The following is a 19396-nucleotide window of genomic DNA, read 5'->3' as shown; positions in this document are numbered from 1 at the left end:
ATTTGAATTGGAACATTTAAACATTTAAATTGGAGATTGTATGGATCAGCATAGCTTCACTGATTATTGCCCACCAGGCTTGTAAAAACAGCATGCAGGTGTTTTGAAAATGTCGTAGGTGTCGTAGATGTTGGGAGGGGGTTGTTGGTGCAGCTTAGGGGACAGAAAGTACTGGGTTTAAGTGACACTGGCATGTTTGTTAAAGCTGCTCCAAGTGACGTATTACGGGCCATGGAAGCAAAGAGAAAATAAATGAGACAGCGAAAGAGGGTCTGGAAACCATTTGCCACTGTCTCACTCTCTATTTCTTAGATCATTCTTAACATCTGCCTCATGTTTATTTACCCAACACCCGCTTCTGGCTATAAACAAACCATCACTGCGTGAGCTCAGCCACGGCAGAAGCTGATAGACTCCAGCAGAACCTCTGCCCCTTGGCTACAAACCAAACAGTTGAGAGTTCAACAAACAAAATTAAATGAATTAAATATTGTTATCCTGCAAATGGCATAACAGTTAAAGCTGGAGTAAAACTGTGACCCAGGACCATAAGACAAGTAAGGGCCAATTCAAAATCTGAAAGCTGAATAAATAAGCTTTAAATTGGTGTATGGTTTGTTAGGGTAGTACAATATTTGGCTGAGATACAACTATTTGAACATCTGGAATCTGAGGGTGCAAAAAATCTAAATATTGAGAAAATGGCCTTTAAAGTTGTCCAAATGAAGATCTTAGCAATGCATGTTACTAATAAAAAAAAAACGTTTTGATATATTTACAGTAGAAATTGTACAAAATATGTTCATGGAAAATGATCTTTACTTAATATCCTAATGATTTTGGCGTAAAAGAAAATCTATAATTTTGACACATACAATGTATTTTTGGCTATTGCTACAAATATACCCTAGCGACTTAAGACTGGTTTTGTGGTGCACAGTCACAGCTGTGCTTTTAGCTGTTTTTAGGTGACATGTCAAAACAAGGAGATTTTCTGAAAATCAGTTGAAAATGCCCAGAAATATACATTTCCATAAAAAGTCACTGTTTGAATAAAGCATGTAGTTATACATATTGAGGACCAAATAAGGATGAGCACATTGCTTGAGCACATAAGCTGAGGTCAAAGATGAGAGGTCACAGGTTTGTGAGTTTGGTCACTTAAGTCCATATGGTTGATTTAAGGTCTTGCATTCCTCTGCACTGAAACAGAGAGCATTATTGTGAAGCAGTGAGACAAATTATGCATATATGACAAGGCCAGTCATAAATTACGACAGGAAGGAAAGTGAAAACTTAAATGAGTGAGTGTGAAGCAGAGGAATCAAATGTAAGAAATAAGAATAAAAGCGAACAAATCTGACTGTCTATATATAGGCTATTAAAAAATATATAAAAAACTGACCAAAAAATTAACTTTGGAACTGGAAGTATGAGAGAAGAAGCAGAAAAAAAAAGAAGAAAAAGAAGGTGCAAAAGAAAAAGGTCGAGAGAGAGACCCCTACTGTTCTTTACTGTGGCCTCGTGCTCTTTGAGCCACTGAATGAAAACAAAACGCAGCGGGTCTTAAAATCTCACTTCACAAAACCAGTAATGCCCAATGTGATGCGAGTAAAAGGGTCGTATTTGAAAGTAAATAATAGCTATAATCTCTAGTGCAGTTCGACTTGATAACCTCGATTCACCAATAAATAAATTATTTTATTTATACATTTGTTTTTCCAATAAGCCACTTAGGAAAGTGACGGAAAGTGCTTCTGTAAATAAACACCTTTATCTTTGCAGCATTACAGTGCGTTTGCGTTCATTGCTCAGTGTTGTTTCAAACGCCTCGCTGTCAAATGGCCTCGCAATAAAAGCAGTAAATTCAGAGGATGATCACCGGCCGAGAGTTACTCGCAGGTGCAGCTTCTGTTTTTCCAGCGAAGGGTCATATACGAGCTCTTTTATTTAAAAAGTCACATTTTCTTCGTTTCCACATTGCATAATAATAATAGCCTGCTAAATTTAAATGGACGTTTTTAATTTTAGTGGGTTTATTTTTACAGTACATCTGACAGAGACAAAAGATGCCAAAATAAAAATCGAATTATATGTTTTTAAATTATTGAAAACGGAAAGGGAAATCTTGAACAAAAAAACAACAACTGCAATATCAAAAACAATAATGTAACACCAGGAATAATAAACTAATTTAATGAAATCAATAATATAAGACTTTATAATAAATTATAAATATTAGATAAATATTAGAAATTATAAATCTATAAAACATAAAACACCCTTAGCCTTACATTACTGTGGCAATACCGTACAGTGATGGTACAGAAGGCAATATCATAGTATTGAACTGACGCTCATCTCACTGTATTTAAGGTACCTTTTTTGTAACCTTTGGGTGCAAAGATTTTAGGAACTAATGTGTGCCTTATATGGACCCTTTAAAAAGATGCGAAACAGAGACAGCTTTTGCACCCTTTTTTTCTGAGAATGCATGCTTTAAGAATAGCACAGCCATGCATGGTAGGCCTATAGCTATCCAAAAACATACGTTTTGGTACTTTCATATAAATGCTACTTTATTTTTTTCTGTTTGTTCTTAATGCTTTATTTTATCCATGAATGTATTGCCATTTGTTAGCAAAACTATCAAGTATTAAAAATAGGTATTTTGTGCTCAAATATGATTTAAATAGTCTATGAGACTGTAGCTTTGGTTATTTGCATATCAGTGACTGCTCCTCCCTGATCCTATAAGACCCCGCGCGCTACTCCTGCTTTAGCTGCGCGCGCATGGAATGACTACAAGGACGCACATCAAGAGGATATTTAACATGTGATGAGATTGATCAACTTCTGAAAGACATCAGAGAAACACACATCAGGGTTTGGCGATGCAGTGTTTGCGTGGCTAGTGCTTGACAACAAGCCATCGTTTCCTTTTGGATACTTTGGATACTTCCCTCTTCGATTGCATCGAGCTCTTCTCACTCAGATCGGAGGCCAAATCATTTTTAGTGATGGCATTTGCCATGCTGCGGCCCATGGCGACTCATCTAGCGTACTCGGATGTTGCTATGATGTCTGAGGATGATGAAAACCGCAGCGAGAGCGACGGCAGCTCGGAGCAGAGCTACGGCTGCTGTCCCAGTGCGGAGAAGCGGCGGCGGATGTCGCGCAACTCAACGGTGAGCAGTGTGGTTATAGTAAAGCAACGGAACGTAGCGAACGCGCGGGAACGCGACAGGACACAGAGTGTCAACACTGCTTTCACGGCGTTACGGACTCTTATTCCCACCGAGCCGGTGGACAGAAAGTTGTCAAAGATTGAGACTCTGCGCTTAGCCTCCAGTTACATTTCACATCTGGCCAATGTGCTCCTGATCGGGGACGGTCACGGAGGAGAGGACGTGCAGCCGTGCGTGAGCGCGGTTTATAGCGCGCAGGGGGACAGCGGAGGAAAGCAGCCGCGCACCATATGTACTTTCTGCCTCAGCAGCCAGAGGAAAGGGGTAAGAGAATTCAAATGGATGGACACGTGAGAATGATATAAAATAGTAGCCTAATAATTAACACTTATCTTTAAAATAGTTATCGTTTACAAATGGCAAATGGACAGGATGCAGATCCACGCACCTCATAAAGTGTGAAGGACCCTGGATGTCGCTAATACGGACAGATAAAGAGAGCAATTTTGAGAATAAATCACACATGAGAAAACACATTTACGTTACAAAGATAATAGAAGCCCTTATGTTAGGCTATTAGTGGTAATTATGCCCATAAAATATTCAGTGAAAGCCTTTTTTAACTTTAATATTTGATCCCCTCTAATAGGCGACTGAAAAATGTATTTGGACACCTCTTTTTGTGCCAGACGATAATTAAAAAGTGTTACATTTCCTAACTATATTAATTTCCTCAAATAGTTTACTCTTTCCCTGTCAATAGTCTTTATCAAAGCGTAAACTGTAGGCGAGTAAATTGTTTGCCAACATTCAGAAGGCATGACTAAAATGTCGAATAAAGCAACAATAAATACATAATAAAATACATAGCCTAAATAAATTAAAATACAGGTCATATATTTGTAATAGCTACATGAAATTAATAACCTTTTATTTTGTCTGTCTGTGCTTTCGCAGATAAAGGACGGGACTGACTGCGTCCGTATGCGGGGAATCACTTCATTGCGCGTGACACGCCGGTAGCAGCAGCAACACAGCGCGTGAAATGAAACCGCAACTCAGGGAGCGCGAGAGGTGAGCAAGACTCCTCGCGACGGAGATTTTCCGAAGACTCGCCATTCAATCAAGAGTTGATTCTGAGTTTTCGTACTTTTTCTCTGTGTGCTTTGTATAGAGATATAAACATTTAAAATGCAGTGCATGAGATATATATTTTTTCGTTTTCGTTTTCTTTTTAATTAAAGAGAATTGATACATTCTATACATACATTGTGAAAGCCATGGTGAAATAAAATATATATTTTTCAAATTTCAAATGTCCTCTGTCAGTTATGCATGGATGGCAAATTAAAAAAAAGCACTTTTGTGGATGTTTTAGTAAAAAAAAAAAATTCTTTAAAATGTTTAATTCTGTTTCTTCAACAAATCTGTTAACCAAAAGTTTTCATATTTATATTAGCTATAGAAAAACTGAATGATGATGATGAGACAAAATTTAGTTCTTGGTTGGACGTTTAACGTTTATATATAGCTTAGTTGTGCATGATTTAGCTTCTGTAATGTGAAAGAAATAATGTAGCAATTTTCCTAATTTAATTTCATATTACTTTATTTAAAAACTAATTTTAAACGTTGTCCTTTTTTGAAACGGCCCAAATTGCTCTTATAGACATGGTGCTCTTCTGGGTTTGTATCCCTTTCCTTGAGGACTAAAAATCCAAACATGGCCTGGAAAATACAACCAATAGCCTGGAAGAACAGTTCAGAGCTTAGGGGATTTAGGCAGAGCTTCAAATCAATAATTCAAATAAAAGTAAACATCAATTCATATTCTTATAAAACTTAACTGATGATCTATTTACATAATTGTTAAGTTGGTTAGTAATTTCTTTGAAGAACAGAATCTAAATGCTTTCCATTGATTTTTTATTCTTTTATACACATCTGTCTCCATGTGTTTTTGAAATCTGGGATGTATTAGTTACGGTAAATACTACCCTTCGGTCAGCATGGGGACCTGCCGCAGCTGTGCATCTGTGAGCTGCATAAATCACCACCGAGGTCAGCTTGGAAGGTGGGGTGGGGTAGTATAGAGCAAGAGAAAGAGTAAGAGGTGCATTTGATAAAGAGAAAGCAGGGTCGAAGGTCTGGGCAAAGATTAAGCATCCAAGCTCTCGGATGCTTGGATAAAGGTCATAGGTTACTGTACATACAAGCTGAGTGGGTGTTTTAAAATTGGAGTCAAAAATGGATCCGTAAAATTGTCAATATCCCGATATATTCTGTGAACTTTATGTAGTTAATAAAAAAAAAAAAAAAATTGGTTGGGAAAGTAAAACCCTAATAGATGTGTCTGATCTCTCTTCTTTGGTTTTAAAGTTGCTAGACTATTTAAATCAAGGACATTTTCCACTACACCCTATGCAGTTTGGATTCAGGAAACACCATGCCACAGAAACAGCTATTTGTTATCTTATTGAGCAAATAAAATCCAGCCTTGACAATGGAGGGGTTGTTGGGGATATTTTCCTCGATCTTAAGAAGGCGTTTGATACAGTGAATTATAATGTTCTGTTATCTAAACTGTCAAAGATTATTTTCTCTCCCAATGCTCTGACATTGATGGAGTCTTATTTAGATTCTAGAAAGCAGTGCACCAGGATTAATGATAGATGCTCCTCCTTTGCTAACTGCACTACTGGAGTCCCTCATTGATCCATTTTAGGACCAATTTTATTTAGTTTATATATTAATGACCTGCCATTGATTTGCCCAGAAGTTCACATCCAATTGTACGCTGATGATACAGTTATCTACACCCATGCGAAAACTAGTGAACAAGCTGCAGCAAAACGTACTGCAGTGTTAACCAAAGTATCAGACTGGTTAACTCTCAATTGTCTTACTCTTAATGTAAGCGAAACAGTGGGCATGTATTTCTCTATCAAGAGGAATGTTACACAACATCAACCCGATATCTGTATTATGGGAGAGGTGATACATATTGTTGATCATTTCATGTATCTTGGCATAATTATTGATTCTAATTTTTAAAAAACACATTAAAAAGATCTCCAATTGTGTCAGAGCTAATTTTGCTAATTTTAGACATATAAGACACCAGTTACCAATAGCCGCAGCTAAACTGTTTTTGCATTCAATGTTTTTTTCACAATTATCTTACTGTTTGAAAAGCTGGTCCCAGGTGGGTCGGACCACGCTAAAACCTTTATGTACCCTTTACAAACAAGCTGTGAAAGTTCTTGAAAAAAAACAAGAAACTATCACCATTGCACCATCATAAAAAATGTGCCTGATGTATAAATTGATCCATGATCTTGCACCACCCCCACTCAAGCAATGTGTGTCCTTTTGCAGAGAAAATGTAAGGGTCACCAGGGCTTCTGTAAGAGGTGACTGTTACACCCAGTTTAGAAAGACACAATTTGGACAATCAGCTTTTTCTTTTTCTGAACTTAATTCCACCTTATATTAGAGATTGTGAAAGCTTTCACAGTTTTAAAACATCCTTAAAAACTTGGCTAAAGGTGAATCAATTATGTGATCATTAATCCATGGAATGTGTCTCTATATCTGTGTTTTGGTTTATTTGTGAGTAATGTTTGTCACATGTTTTTTTTTTTTTTCTGTTTTGATAGTATTGTCTACATTGTCTATATTGTTCTTTATATATATATATATATATCTTCCAGGGACCACAGATGTAAATTAGCTGTACAGCTAACTCTGGTACAGGGCTTGAACTGTGCACGGTCTCTGTCAAATAAACTAATAATCTAAACTAAACTAAACCAAACTAAACTAAACTAGTTGTTTCATCCCACATGAAGCGATCAGACCGGAGACAGAGACATTCATTCCACCAGAGTTAAACAGAATGATTCTCATATGAAAGAGTGCATGATTGTGTTTTTTGTATTGGTCTCTTCAACAACCAAGAATAGATTTAGGCTCTGCTCTGAAAATTATGGCTGCTAGGGGTCAGTCTCAGACTTATCTGAGAAATTATGATAATTTAATTAATGACTGAGATTTAATACATTGAAATATGTTAGATATTATATATATATTATAATATAAAAAATAATCTAAAAAGTTATCTGAATATATAATGATGAATTATATATTATTTAGTCTAATCGCAGCCCAGGTTTATCTGAGAAAAAAATGATGGTTGAACTAATGAAAAATAGCTGTATTATAAAATATAATAATTCATAAAAGGTTTCCTGAATATATAATGTTCAAATATTTATTATGTAGTCTAATCAAAGCCCCAAATTTATCTGCGAAAGTAATGGTATTAATGATTGGGATTTCACATATTGAGATCTAATTATATATTATTATAATATATATAAGAAAGTATTCTAAAACCTAAAACATTTTTAGTTAATTTATGTAATGAAATCTGATTTTTTTTAACCACACACTGTAAAGGTTTCATGTCCGATTGCGCAATTTCTCTTATTTTTGGGGAGACACGATATCACGTGTGTTTTAAATTATTTTTTAAATAAATTTATTTTTTGGCTGTTTCATTATTGTTTTACTTATAAATCATCCCCTCCCCTTTAAAATAATCCCTGAGAAACATTAACTGGAATTAAAATGTGACATTTAACCCCATACTAATAAATTATGAACGTCTAATTTGTAAAGGAAGTATCTATATTAAATTAGAGACACATTTTCACAAGTGAACCTCACTGTATAAGTTTTAATGAATTGATTCAGCAGTGTGCAGTGATGGTACTTCAGTGTTTTTGCAGCTGGTTTTGTTTGAATTCCTATCATATGATGCTGATCCACAGTGTTTAAATTGTGATTGATGTTTCCCAGCCGTCTATACTGCAGTCTAATCTGTGATTTCATCATTTCACAGCAGATTTTATAGGCTTAACTATGATATTTGGAACTTCATAAATCGGATTTGATTTGGTCTCTTTGGGACTTTCACTTGGCTTTTTAGAAGCATTTCATAACAAAATCCAACAACGTCTTTCCTCTAAGACCCCAAACCTTGACACTCGTATACTCATGACTAAGTGGTTGCCTAGTGACACTTGTCCCAGAAGGAAACTCCCTCCTCTGAGTTTGGTTAGGTCTACATATGGATCAAGGCACACACACACACACACACACACACACACACACACACACACACACACACACACACACACACACACACACACACACACACACACGCACACACACACACACACACACACTTATACACACACGTATTGAAAGACTTAGAGCAGGTCAGTAAATGGTCGTGGAAGACCTGAGGATGGCTCCCTGGTGCTTGTGTGTACATGGAAACTTCATTGCCATTTATGAATAGACAAGAACTGCCTTTTTCCGGTGTGTGCATTTCTGGCTCATATGTCCGATGTGAGATGGCTCCCCAAGGTTTTGGTCTGTAGGAAGTTGTCATGGGCACACAGGAAAGCAAAACATGCATGTCCGACCCCACTGTGACTGTCTCACCGTGCCTCACACACACACACAAACGCACACACACACGCACACACACACGCACACACACACACACACACACACACACACAGCCCTCTCTGCTGTTCAGCTCCATCAGCTCAGCAGATGGATGATTCCCAGACACCATAATTCACTGACAGGACTGTATCCGGCCTGCAAAGAGAACTCCTTGGAAATTATATTAATATTGAAATAAAAACATTATGTGTCTCTAATGAATTCTACTTTGGGACCCGGAGTGTAAAATATTTAATTACTTTAGAAAACCTATAAATGGATTAAAGTCCAGAGAAATAAAGAACCACACACAAGCTATGAGGAAATTTCATACAGTGTAAAGTCAGGTAAATATATTTATGAAATATACTTTTGATATATTATTTGCACAACAAAGATTTTTTTGAGATGATAATAGATAGAAAAGTTAAACATGTAGCTTTGTACCACTGTATCATGAAACTAAACTTTAGCAGACAGTTTTAAACAATGCATTTCAAGATAAAAAAAAATCATAAATATTTCGATAATAGTTCATTACATTATTTTTTGTAAGTTTTCATAAAAAATTTGATTTACCATACAGTACACTGAAAAAACAACAACTATATAATGTGCACTTTGAAATTGCTGGTAAATTTCACAAACAATTACAAAGAAAAGGCACATAGCACATTGCATTAAGCATGACATTTTTTTCAACATACTCTAATATGTTTTGTTTATAAAAAACAAAAAAACAACTGGCACTAATTTTGTGGTCAAAGGTTTTCAGATATTAATACAATTTTAAATGCTTCACTGCTTATCTTTGTTCGATGAATAAAAATAAAAAGATGTAAGATTCCAAAGGTTTACTTGTCCTTTCCCTTATTTACAACCTGTTTAAATATTTTAAAAACTTTTTTTAAACATATAAAAAATATTTTGAATTACACAAAAGTTTGTGTCTCAATTATTATTATTTTTTATAGTAGCTGCATTTTAATCTACTTTATAATAATTTAATAGAGTTGGACAAAAATAATTTTTTTAACAAAATTGACATACACACACACACACACACACACACACACACACACACACACACACATTTGTTTTTGTGAAAAGTGGGTACATCCCATAGTCATAATGGTTTTTATACTGTACAAACTGTATATTCTATGGCCCTAAACCAACCCTATACCTAACCCTAACCCTCACAAGAAACTTTGTGCAACTTTACTTTCTCAAAAAAAAAAAAAAACTCATTCTGTAGTTTTGAAAAATGGGCACATGGATTATGTCCTCATTAGTAACCCTCTCCTTGTAATACCTGTGTCATACCCATGTCATTATACAGAGTTGTGTCCTGATATGTCACAAAAACATGCCCACACATATATATATAGGCAATTCAGTCACCATGCATTTTATGTTACTGACTTAAACTTGGCCCCTCTCTCTCTTTCTCTTTCTTTCTCTCTCTCTCTCTCTCTCTCTCTCTCTCTCTCTCTCTCTCTCTCTCTCAGTGCCACTTTTATTTTTAAAATCTTTTTTCTTTTTCTTTTTTAAAGTCTTTTTTCTTTTTCTTTTCTCATATATGTATGTTTATATCCATCACTGGTTTCATCTTATGTATAAGTTACTATTTCAAACTGTTTCTGTTAATTTATGTTTTCTGTTCAATTAAGAGAAGAGAAGGAAGGGGGAAGCATCACTAATACGCACGCTTGCTGCCTCACATTCCCAGTCTCTCATTCACACATACATTATTGTTTTTGTTCAGTGTTCAGGAGTCTGGAAACGGAATTCCCTGAATTGGGAATTGCTGGACAATGCAAACGCTCCACAGTTATCAAGCGTGGAATGCCGTCAAGCAGAAGATGTGACCCTCCCAGACATTAATTGACTTGGGTGAGGGGTCAGTTTCGGTATCGTGCTAGCGATACTTCCGAATGAAAACAATCAAACAATAAGACACCCACACAGCAGGAGGCGTGCAGAGGGAGACAGGTCATCATAATTATTATCATCACCATCATCAAGCATCATCAAAGTATTTTTAATAAGGACCATAACAAACTGGGTCAGTGGATGCAGCTCTCAGCCAAAACACAGCAGAGCACACACACAGACACACACACACACACACACACACACACCAGGGTGAGGTATCAGGTATCAAGTCCAGGGTGATGGTATCAATGCCAGAATAATGTCATGAAACTTTATGTCTTTAAGACTTTCAACATGTGCATATATCAGCAAAATCTATTTATTCAAAATCATAGTCATGCAATTCAAAATCAATCAATAGAAAAATCCACAATTATTTTGTATTCCTCATTCACATAATATATATCTGATAAAGGAATTTGTTACTGTCAAACTGAATAGAAATATATACAGTATTATCATTATGTTTATTATGTCATTGGTGTTTGTGTGTGTGTGTGTGTGTGTGTGTCTCAGTGTATATGAGTGCATTTTTGTTCTGTGTTTTCACATGGGAAAATCTCCCAGCAGTGCAAGCTTTGAGAGTCTGCTGTGTATTGATGGAACATTTGGGGCGTTCCTCTATGTGTGTGTGTGTGTGTGTGTGTGTGCAGAGGTAACGATCATCTAGAGGAAATCCTCAATCAGATGCCAGAAAGAGTGTTCTGAACAAGCTCACTGACAGAAACATGCCTTCACACACACACACACACACACACACACACACACACACACACACACACACACACACACACAAACAGCTGTGTCTGCTAATAACCTCAGGGACCTACTGCCGACTGCACAAAACACATACCCTAAAAGATGCATATGCACATCGATGACTGGAAAGACAAAATGAATAATATAAGCCAATATCTCCATGACTACCAAAACATTTTAAAGAAACCCGCAAACAGTTGTAAACTAAACAATAGTGGGTAGGCTACTAATACATTTGAGGTTTTTGGAGTTTAGTAGTACTGAATAGTGGAATTAGATCGTTAAACAATTTTATAACAATTTTGTGTTCAGGATTTTGTGGGTGGGGCTAAAAAGGGGGTTCGATGATGCACTGGAGCCCCCGAGCCATGGCCCCTCCTCTAACACTAGAGCACATTCACACTAGGAGCATCCATTCAGGCTGAAGTGGTATTTGACAGTTAAGAGGTGGCAGCTTTCCCGCAAGTAGGCGATGTTCCAGCACAAAAAGCGGACACGCCCCCAGCGTTTGAGAACAGAGGACACGGCCCATTTTTTCAAGATTTTGATAACTTATTTTATTTACTTGGTAGATTTTTTCATCATTCAAATTTGAGTGGTTAATAACAGGCTACATTTTTCTTCTGTGGTGTGACAAACTCAGAACACATATTAAATATTGCCTTTAGAGGGACTTTAATTAATTCTTGTTTATCTCATTCAGTCTCTTCTGTCTTTCCATACATTTACATGTACAAAGACATATCTCTTAGAAAAAAAGATACAAAATTGTCACTAATGGTACCCTTTCGAAAGGTACTAATATATACCTTTAAAATACTTATATTAAGGCAGTGTTATGCACCATTTAGGGGTAAATAAGATATTAAGAAGTACCTTTTTGCTTTTCTACCTTAGAGTACCGACACTGTGACAATTATTTTTTATTTTATTTTTAAAGTCTACTCAAATCTCACTGGTATCCAGATGCCAAATTCATCAAAAACAGTATCTTGTAAAACAGTATTTATTTTATTACTTTTCAAATTTCCACAGTAAGATCAGTTAAAACAAGAAAATGTTCTGTACTATACTATATATTTCTTGTACTATACAATATCCAAAGAATATGCTAATCATGATGGACTCATAAATGTAATTGTAATTTGTAACCTACATTATATATGGCAATAATGTACATTACTGTAATAAAATTATAACTTTTTGTAATTGATCAAAGGGGACAGGGTGTTTTCCATTCTGTGTGGTGAAAAATGTTATGAGTTGCCATAATTTTACGTAAAAAGAAAAACTTTAAGCACTAAAAAACAAGTTACAAAAGTGCTAACAAAAACAACAACAGAAACAGCAAAATAAAACAAAAAAATAGTAAATGTATTCATGATGCAGTGCATTCTGGGAATGCAGGCGTCTTCACATTATTGCTAAATTAGTAGAATGAAAGACTTTGATGTTCTTGTGACTATGTATATGCAACTTCGACAGACAAAGAATGTTGCTCAAAACTCTCTAAATCTTGATTATAACTGCTCATGGACACATATGATTTGTGATGTGTTTGTCACTATTCATTGTGTGCATACAGTATGCAGTATGGTAACTAGTCTCTGTAGTTTTGTACAACATTCAACAAACAGATGCTAAAACATTGGGTTTATAAATGCAGAGCTACAAACTAGAATCTCTGTATAGATTCGAGTATGCATGGTTTTCTGCATGAAGCAGAGTCTCTCCTACTTTCTCACTTCCCCCTGCTGTCCTCTCATTTATTGTGTCCGTCCTGAAGTCGCCCAGGCATTGTTTAATCCAGATGGCCTAATCACAACCTTTTAGCTGTGTCTTCCTCTTCCTATTCATACAGCCTCCTATTAATATCCTGATCCTTCACTATCCTGTCAGCAAGTAAGACATGAACAAACACTGGGACAAAAAAGGAGAGGGAGAGAAGGAGGGAAGAAAATGGAAAAAAAGTAGGGGATCCCCACCATGAAGAACAACAGGAAGGAGGAGAGCATGTCATACGGTCAATTACGGGCAAGAGGATCTCTGCGGTTGAGGGGTGAGTTCCGGACTGAGGAAAAGCAAGTCCACCGTCAACCACTTTCACAGACGCCACATTTACTGCCGTGGAAGAGCAGCTTTATGGCTCTGATTCAGCCATTTGTGACTGGGACTCAAAAGAAAACAAAGACTTCAAAAGAGCAAGGCAAAGTGAGTGAGAGACAAACAGGAGAAGTTCCACAACAGGAGCAGGTGGCTGCTTCATGTCAATCTTTATGATAAAATAATTATAATAATAACTTACATTGCAAATGTGTTTAAATAATACTTTTAAAAGACCACTGATAACATTTGTTCAACATAATGATGACTGTTCTGTTTTCATAAACCACAAGTGCAGTCTCAGTAAAAAAGCACACCACTGAGTGAGTTGCTTTTTCCAGTCACCTATTACAGTAAACGGTGAAAACATTAACTCTGATAAACACTCATTTTTTCCACTTTGCTCTTTTGTGTGCAGCTGTTGTCAGTATTTCCTTTATATCACATTATATTTAACAGAAATTAGACTTGTCAAACATGCCAAATCTGCCTATATTACTTGAGCAATAGTGCAAACATAGCTATTTATGAATATCAAGGAAGCAGTTTTCCTGCATTTGATAGTCTCTTTTAATTTTCTGTCAATTGTTGTGCAGGTTTAAACAGTGGTTTACTGTGGTAACGTTAAAAGGATGTGCAGGGGTCCAAAACATTAGTAGAGAGAAGGTATAATGCATTTCTTGCATATATTTTTAATATGAATTTTCATATTATATTCAACTTTTATTTAAATAAAAGTGTTTTATTATAGAAAATTAAGCATTATGAACAGAACAGAATGATAAAATTTTATGTGAAGTCAAATAAAAAAGAAATTGAATATGCAAAGTGAATCAAGGAGAGAAAATCAGCTTTTAGATATTAAAAATATCTATGCATATGCATATTTATGTGTGTAGATATTTATGTTCTTGTATTTATTTGTGTATGTTTTATTATTTAATATTGTTAGAAATGTTGTTGTACAATTCAGATAACTTTATAACTAGAATGATAACTAGAATGACGTTGCAATTAACAAATTAATTAATGACAACTTGTTTTTAATCTAATGTATTATTTATTTGACTTAAGTTATTATTTTTGTAATAATAATATAATTCATCACAAAAAACTTTTGCTCTGAAACTCTAGACCAAAAATATCTCACATAGGCAAATTAGAGCTTTTCTTTTCTCTCTCTCTCTCTCTCTCTCTCTCTCTCTCGCTCTCTCTCTCTCTCTCTCTCTATCTCTCGATATACCATAGGCTACCTTTTTATGATTCTGTCATATATTTAAAATATCCATCCTATTATGCTCCAGGGAACAGTCAATAGCATGGAAGTCAATGTTTGACTTTAAAACTATATAATAAAAGATTGATGGAAGTCATTTCTCATATGTTGTAGCTTCTGTTTATCATCCTGTCACTCACAGCAGAGGGCGGAGTTGAGACGTGCGTGGTACAGTGAAACACGTGTTAGACTGATGGCTTAAATTCCGATGTAGCTTAATAGAGATAATAAACAGCTGTTAACCGTAATCACTGATGGCTGTGATTTAACTGCTGTAAAGAACTCAGAATGGGAAATCTGAAGATTTCAGGTAAGAAAATATAAGACTTTATTAACAACAACAAAATATCAGACTATGTTAACTTTTGACTTTTAACTCATCGAAGCCTAATGGTCAAACTTTCTTCTTTCAGACTTAACTAGGCTACTTTAAAAATACTTTAAAATAAACAATTCTGATATTCTAATTTAATTCAAGCATTAGGTTCACTGAAATGTGTTCGTGTGAGTGCTTCCTGTATGTTTCATTTAGTCTGACACCTAATAAATGGCTGAAATAGAAACACACAAGTGAAAACTGTTTCATTCACTTTAGTCTTCTCTTTTCGTAATTTCTCTGTTCTGTTAAATAGAGAAATGAGTTTGAGGATAGAGTTTAGGACCCACTCTTTTTCTTCAAATCTATCATTATTTTGTACAAGCTTTCGGGTCTGTGAATGTTGTTTCATGGTAATTTAAAGGTTTTAACTTTTAAATATTATATATACAACTATACTTAATAAATATATATATATATATATATATATATATATATATATATATATATATATATATATATATATATTCTCTAAATGACTAGAACACTAAATATGTTTTTCTTGTTTGATCTATGCACTGTACCTTAAAACATGTTGTAGGTAATTTTTTATATTCATACCTCATTTGACTCCAGCCTATGCATTTTTTGGTTTCCATGTTGTTCCTATTGACTGTTTAAAAATGTAAATGAGTTGTATTAGGTCAGTGGTATAAACTTAGAAATAGAGTAAGGTTGAAAATATAACATAAGTAAATCCTTAAAAGTTTTTAACATGTGCTGGGACAACAACTGAAAATTAGAATCATGTAGTCTACAAAATGAGATGCCTACAACATCCTTGTTGTATCGGTAAGGAAGAATGCACTCAGCTTTCAACACAGACTGCAACAAAACATTATAGTAATATTAAAGGGATAGTTCACTAACAAGTTGCTCCAAACTTGTATGAGTTTTTTCTTCACTTGAATAATGTTAGTCACCAGCAGTGGCGTACTGGGACAGTAAATCAGGCCAGGAATTTGACTCCACCCCAGGCCACCTCTGTTGCTGCAGTCACCACCCAATTCATGTGTCCACCAGACTGCTAAACTCTTTGGCTCTTTCAGTTGTTTGAATTGGGTTATACTTAAAAAATAAATCAAAATCCTTAGACTGTGGATGGGCAAAATAATCAAAAGAAGTATCAAGAAGTATCAAGGCATTCACTGTCTCTATCATCTTTCCCTAATCCCCCTCTCTCTCACTCTGCACATTGAGTTTCTCTGCAATATGAAATAAGCAGCCATCAATTGTATGTCCCAATGATCACAGTCCTACTACTGATGACCTTATAAATCATAAAAGCACATATTTTTCTAAGAGTATAGCCAGCATGTTTAGTTTTGCTTATAGATTAAACTTTACTTGAAGGTTTCCTGCTCTGACTCAAAAGCTGAACTGTCCACCCTCTCTTGTTCAACAGCAGGAGCACTAGCAGCACTAGTGCTACTGCTGCTTCCTTCGTCACCTTCAAAATAAATAAGCATTGTACACTAGGCTACATATTGTAGGCTAGAAATGGAAAATCAATTTCTGGTCAATTTTGGTACTAAAAAAATACTGTATCTTTATATGTAAAACAGTGTGGTAGTTTGTCATTAAGATGCTCTTATAAAACATCTATCATTATATACATTTGTAATATATATATACTTCCACATTAACCTCCACAAAGTGTAATATACTATGGAAGTCAAAGGGGTCCGTTAAACACATTTGCAAGATTGTGCCAGTTAAAAAAAAAAAAAAAAAACTTAATTCGTGCTATGATATGAGGCACATGAAAGTAGTGCTGGTTTCAGCCTAGACTGAATGATAAACAGCATTGCTTTGACAGAGAACATTTAAAAATATGTAAACGCTGAATGCCACGTTATAGGGAGCCATTTTATCACCCCAATACTTTTCAAACAGGGCATTTTTTTTCATTTGAATTATTATTTAAATACATAGAATTATTATTTAAAGAGATTTTATATATGTTATATGCACATTTAGTTTAATGTTTACTTTTCATTATGTGTTTCTCTTTGCAGAATTGCTATTGTTTGCAATAGCAGCATTGCACTGTGGGACATCAGAAGACTTTATTATGGGTAACTGTAATGATACCATCAGACTTCCTTGTAAAGCTACTGACCGAACCAAAATTTACCGTTACATCATGTGGTATAAAACAGAGGTGAGTTACCTTTGTTTTAACTGATTGACTTAAATGATGTTATTGCAATGCTTGTGCAGTTTAACAGTTTTATTTCCTTTGTGTAAAGGATTTTGAAAGTAAAAAAAAAAAAAAAAAAAAGAAAGAAAGCTGCGTGCATAGTGTTGGTTAGCCAGCAAACAAAGCATTACCTTTGAGTAGAATCCTCTGCACCTCAGGCATACCATTTGTCAATTGACCTGGTCTGTCTGTCCAACCAGAAAACATCACAACAAAATCCCCTAACTAATCCATGTCTTTCTTTTCTAGAGTTTTCCTATCATCAAGAAGAAAAAACAAGAATATACATACTATAATAACTTAACATCTTTTTCTCTGGGAAATGATGAGACCCTGGTGTTACATAATGTGCAGTCTTCAGACTCTGGAGAATACAAATGCTACCTGGCTGCTGAGGTTGGACGTCGAAATGATCATTCATCAATTAGATTAAATATCTCAGGTAATTTAGAGCATTCTAGTTTGTTCTCCATAAAATCTGTTTGATATTGATATTCTTTATGTTGGTGTCATCAAAACTTTACTCTAGCATCTTAAAGTGCATGCCTATAATTAAACCTCTAATTATATTTTTCATTACATGCATGATCTCAGAAAACTAAGTATCCCATTAAACAAATAATGGTTTTCTTAATTTACAGAATGTGTAAATGTGAGCACAGTTTATCCCATCAAGACCACGATCCCTGCTGGATCCTGTCCTGCTGTAGTAGAATTAACTGTTCCCTGGGCTGTCATTGGCTTTTGTCTTATCAGCTTGTCCAAAGTCATTCTTTGCATTATAACTGTGGGGGTGAGTATAATATCAGTCCCAATTACTGCTTGGCCACTTGATATTCAGACCTTTTTAAATTGCTGTTCAAAAATTTGGGGCAATTAAGTTTAAAAAAAAAGATTTTTTTCATTACTTATTATAAGTGACAGTAAAGACATTCATAAAACATTTCTATTTCAAATAAATGCTGTTCTTATTATTATTTATCAGAGAATCCTGAAAAAAGTATTACATTTTCCCCAAAGTTATTAACCAGAACAACTGTTTTCAACATTGATTATAATAAGAAATGTTTCTTGAGCAACTTATTAGAACATATTCTGATTCTGAAGGATCATGTGACACTGAAGACTGGAGGAATAAAAGTAACGGTTATAAAATTATATGAAATATATGAAATTTCTTTCTTTGCAATGAAATGGTTACTTTTCTGAAATTTGGCCAACAAATGTGACCACCAGAGGCTGCAGTCTTCAAAACGAGACACATTTCATGTCTGTTTTGAGTCCATCTAGTTATGGTAGTCTCCTCCTAAAAGTTGACAAAACTACAATCTAGATATTTTAGGCATTTTATGGTTATGCCACGACCCTTCAAAGTGTTTCTGGCCCGATTCTCAATTAAAAAGCGGTGGTCCTGTAAAATGCTTATACTGCATATTTAAACACGCACCTTACAGACTGACAGTTAACATATTTTACCTGTTTTTGCATTGAGCTTCTCCAGAAAGTTTCATAACAGGAAACCGAGATGGTGAGGCTCATAAGCTTCAAACAGACCCCCTCAATTACACATGCCCCCCCGAACAAAGATTTTGCCGTGTATCTTTCACAGGAAATCTTTTTTTTCTGCAGAATCCTGTGATGGTGTTGTAGAAAACACAATGTTGCGGCTGTGTGTGCACTTCAGCTTTTACAGTTATTTACCACATGACTGTTTTGCAATAAAGACCAACAATCCTTTTAGATTTCAGAGATGACTGAAATGACAAACCATACGCTGATTGCTAGGAGAATGTGGGAGAACTGTATTTTTTTTTGTTTACGTGTGTTTCAGTGCTTTTGAAGCCTGGCTGATATAAAATTTCCTTTCACAGGTGTGTGATCGAGTCATTTTTAGAACACTAAGAAGAAAACAGGAAGTAAGGGGAAGCAAGACTGGAAGGTCAAGCTGGAAAGCCTGAAAGTCACAAAAAACTGATGGGGTCATTTTAGTTTTACGCATCCATTAGCCAAGTTAAAACAGTCCAATCCTGTTA

General features: G+C 35.3%; 1 protein-coding gene and 1 long non-coding RNA gene across 2 annotated transcripts; both read left to right on the top strand.

Annotated features, from left to right (window-relative positions):
- The first annotated feature begins 2778 nt into the window (after nucleotides 1-2778).
- On the top strand, nucleotides 2779-4497 carry LOC132115174 (transcription factor 15-like). The gene is made up of 2 exons (XM_059523570.1): nucleotides 2779-3512; nucleotides 4146-4497. The coding sequence occupies exons 1-2, from the start codon at nucleotides 3021-3023 to the stop codon at nucleotides 4209-4211; spliced, it is 558 nt and encodes a 185-aa protein (XP_059379553.1). The 5' UTR covers nucleotides 2779-3020; the 3' UTR covers nucleotides 4212-4497.
- A 13084-nt stretch (nucleotides 4498-17581) lies between these two features.
- LOC132115173 (uncharacterized) lies at nucleotides 17582-19396 on the top strand. The gene is made up of 3 exons (XR_009425431.1): nucleotides 17582-17805; nucleotides 18005-18156; nucleotides 19235-19396. It is a non-coding gene; the product is annotated as an uncharacterized LOC132115173 (long non-coding RNA).

This window comes from Carassius carassius, chromosome 34 (genome assembly GCF_963082965.1).
Source record: "Carassius carassius chromosome 34, fCarCar2.1, whole genome shotgun sequence".
NCBI classification, from domain to species: Eukaryota; Metazoa; Chordata; class Actinopteri; order Cypriniformes; family Cyprinidae; genus Carassius; species Carassius carassius.
The sequence above is the reverse complement of the archived record's forward strand: the minus strand, read 5'-3'. Positions and strand labels throughout refer to the sequence as shown.

What these genes read in the sequence shown, in the direction of transcription:
- LOC132115174 (XM_059523570.1), top strand. Translation starts at nt 3,021, where the DNA reads ATGGCATTTGCCATGCTGCGGCCCATGGCGACTCATCTAGCGTACTCG. An exon ending in TCAGCAGCCAGAGGAAAGGG is followed by an intron (nt 3,513 to 4,145) that starts GTAAGAGAATTC and finishes GTGCTTTCGCAG; the next exon opens with ATAAAGGACGGGACTGACTG.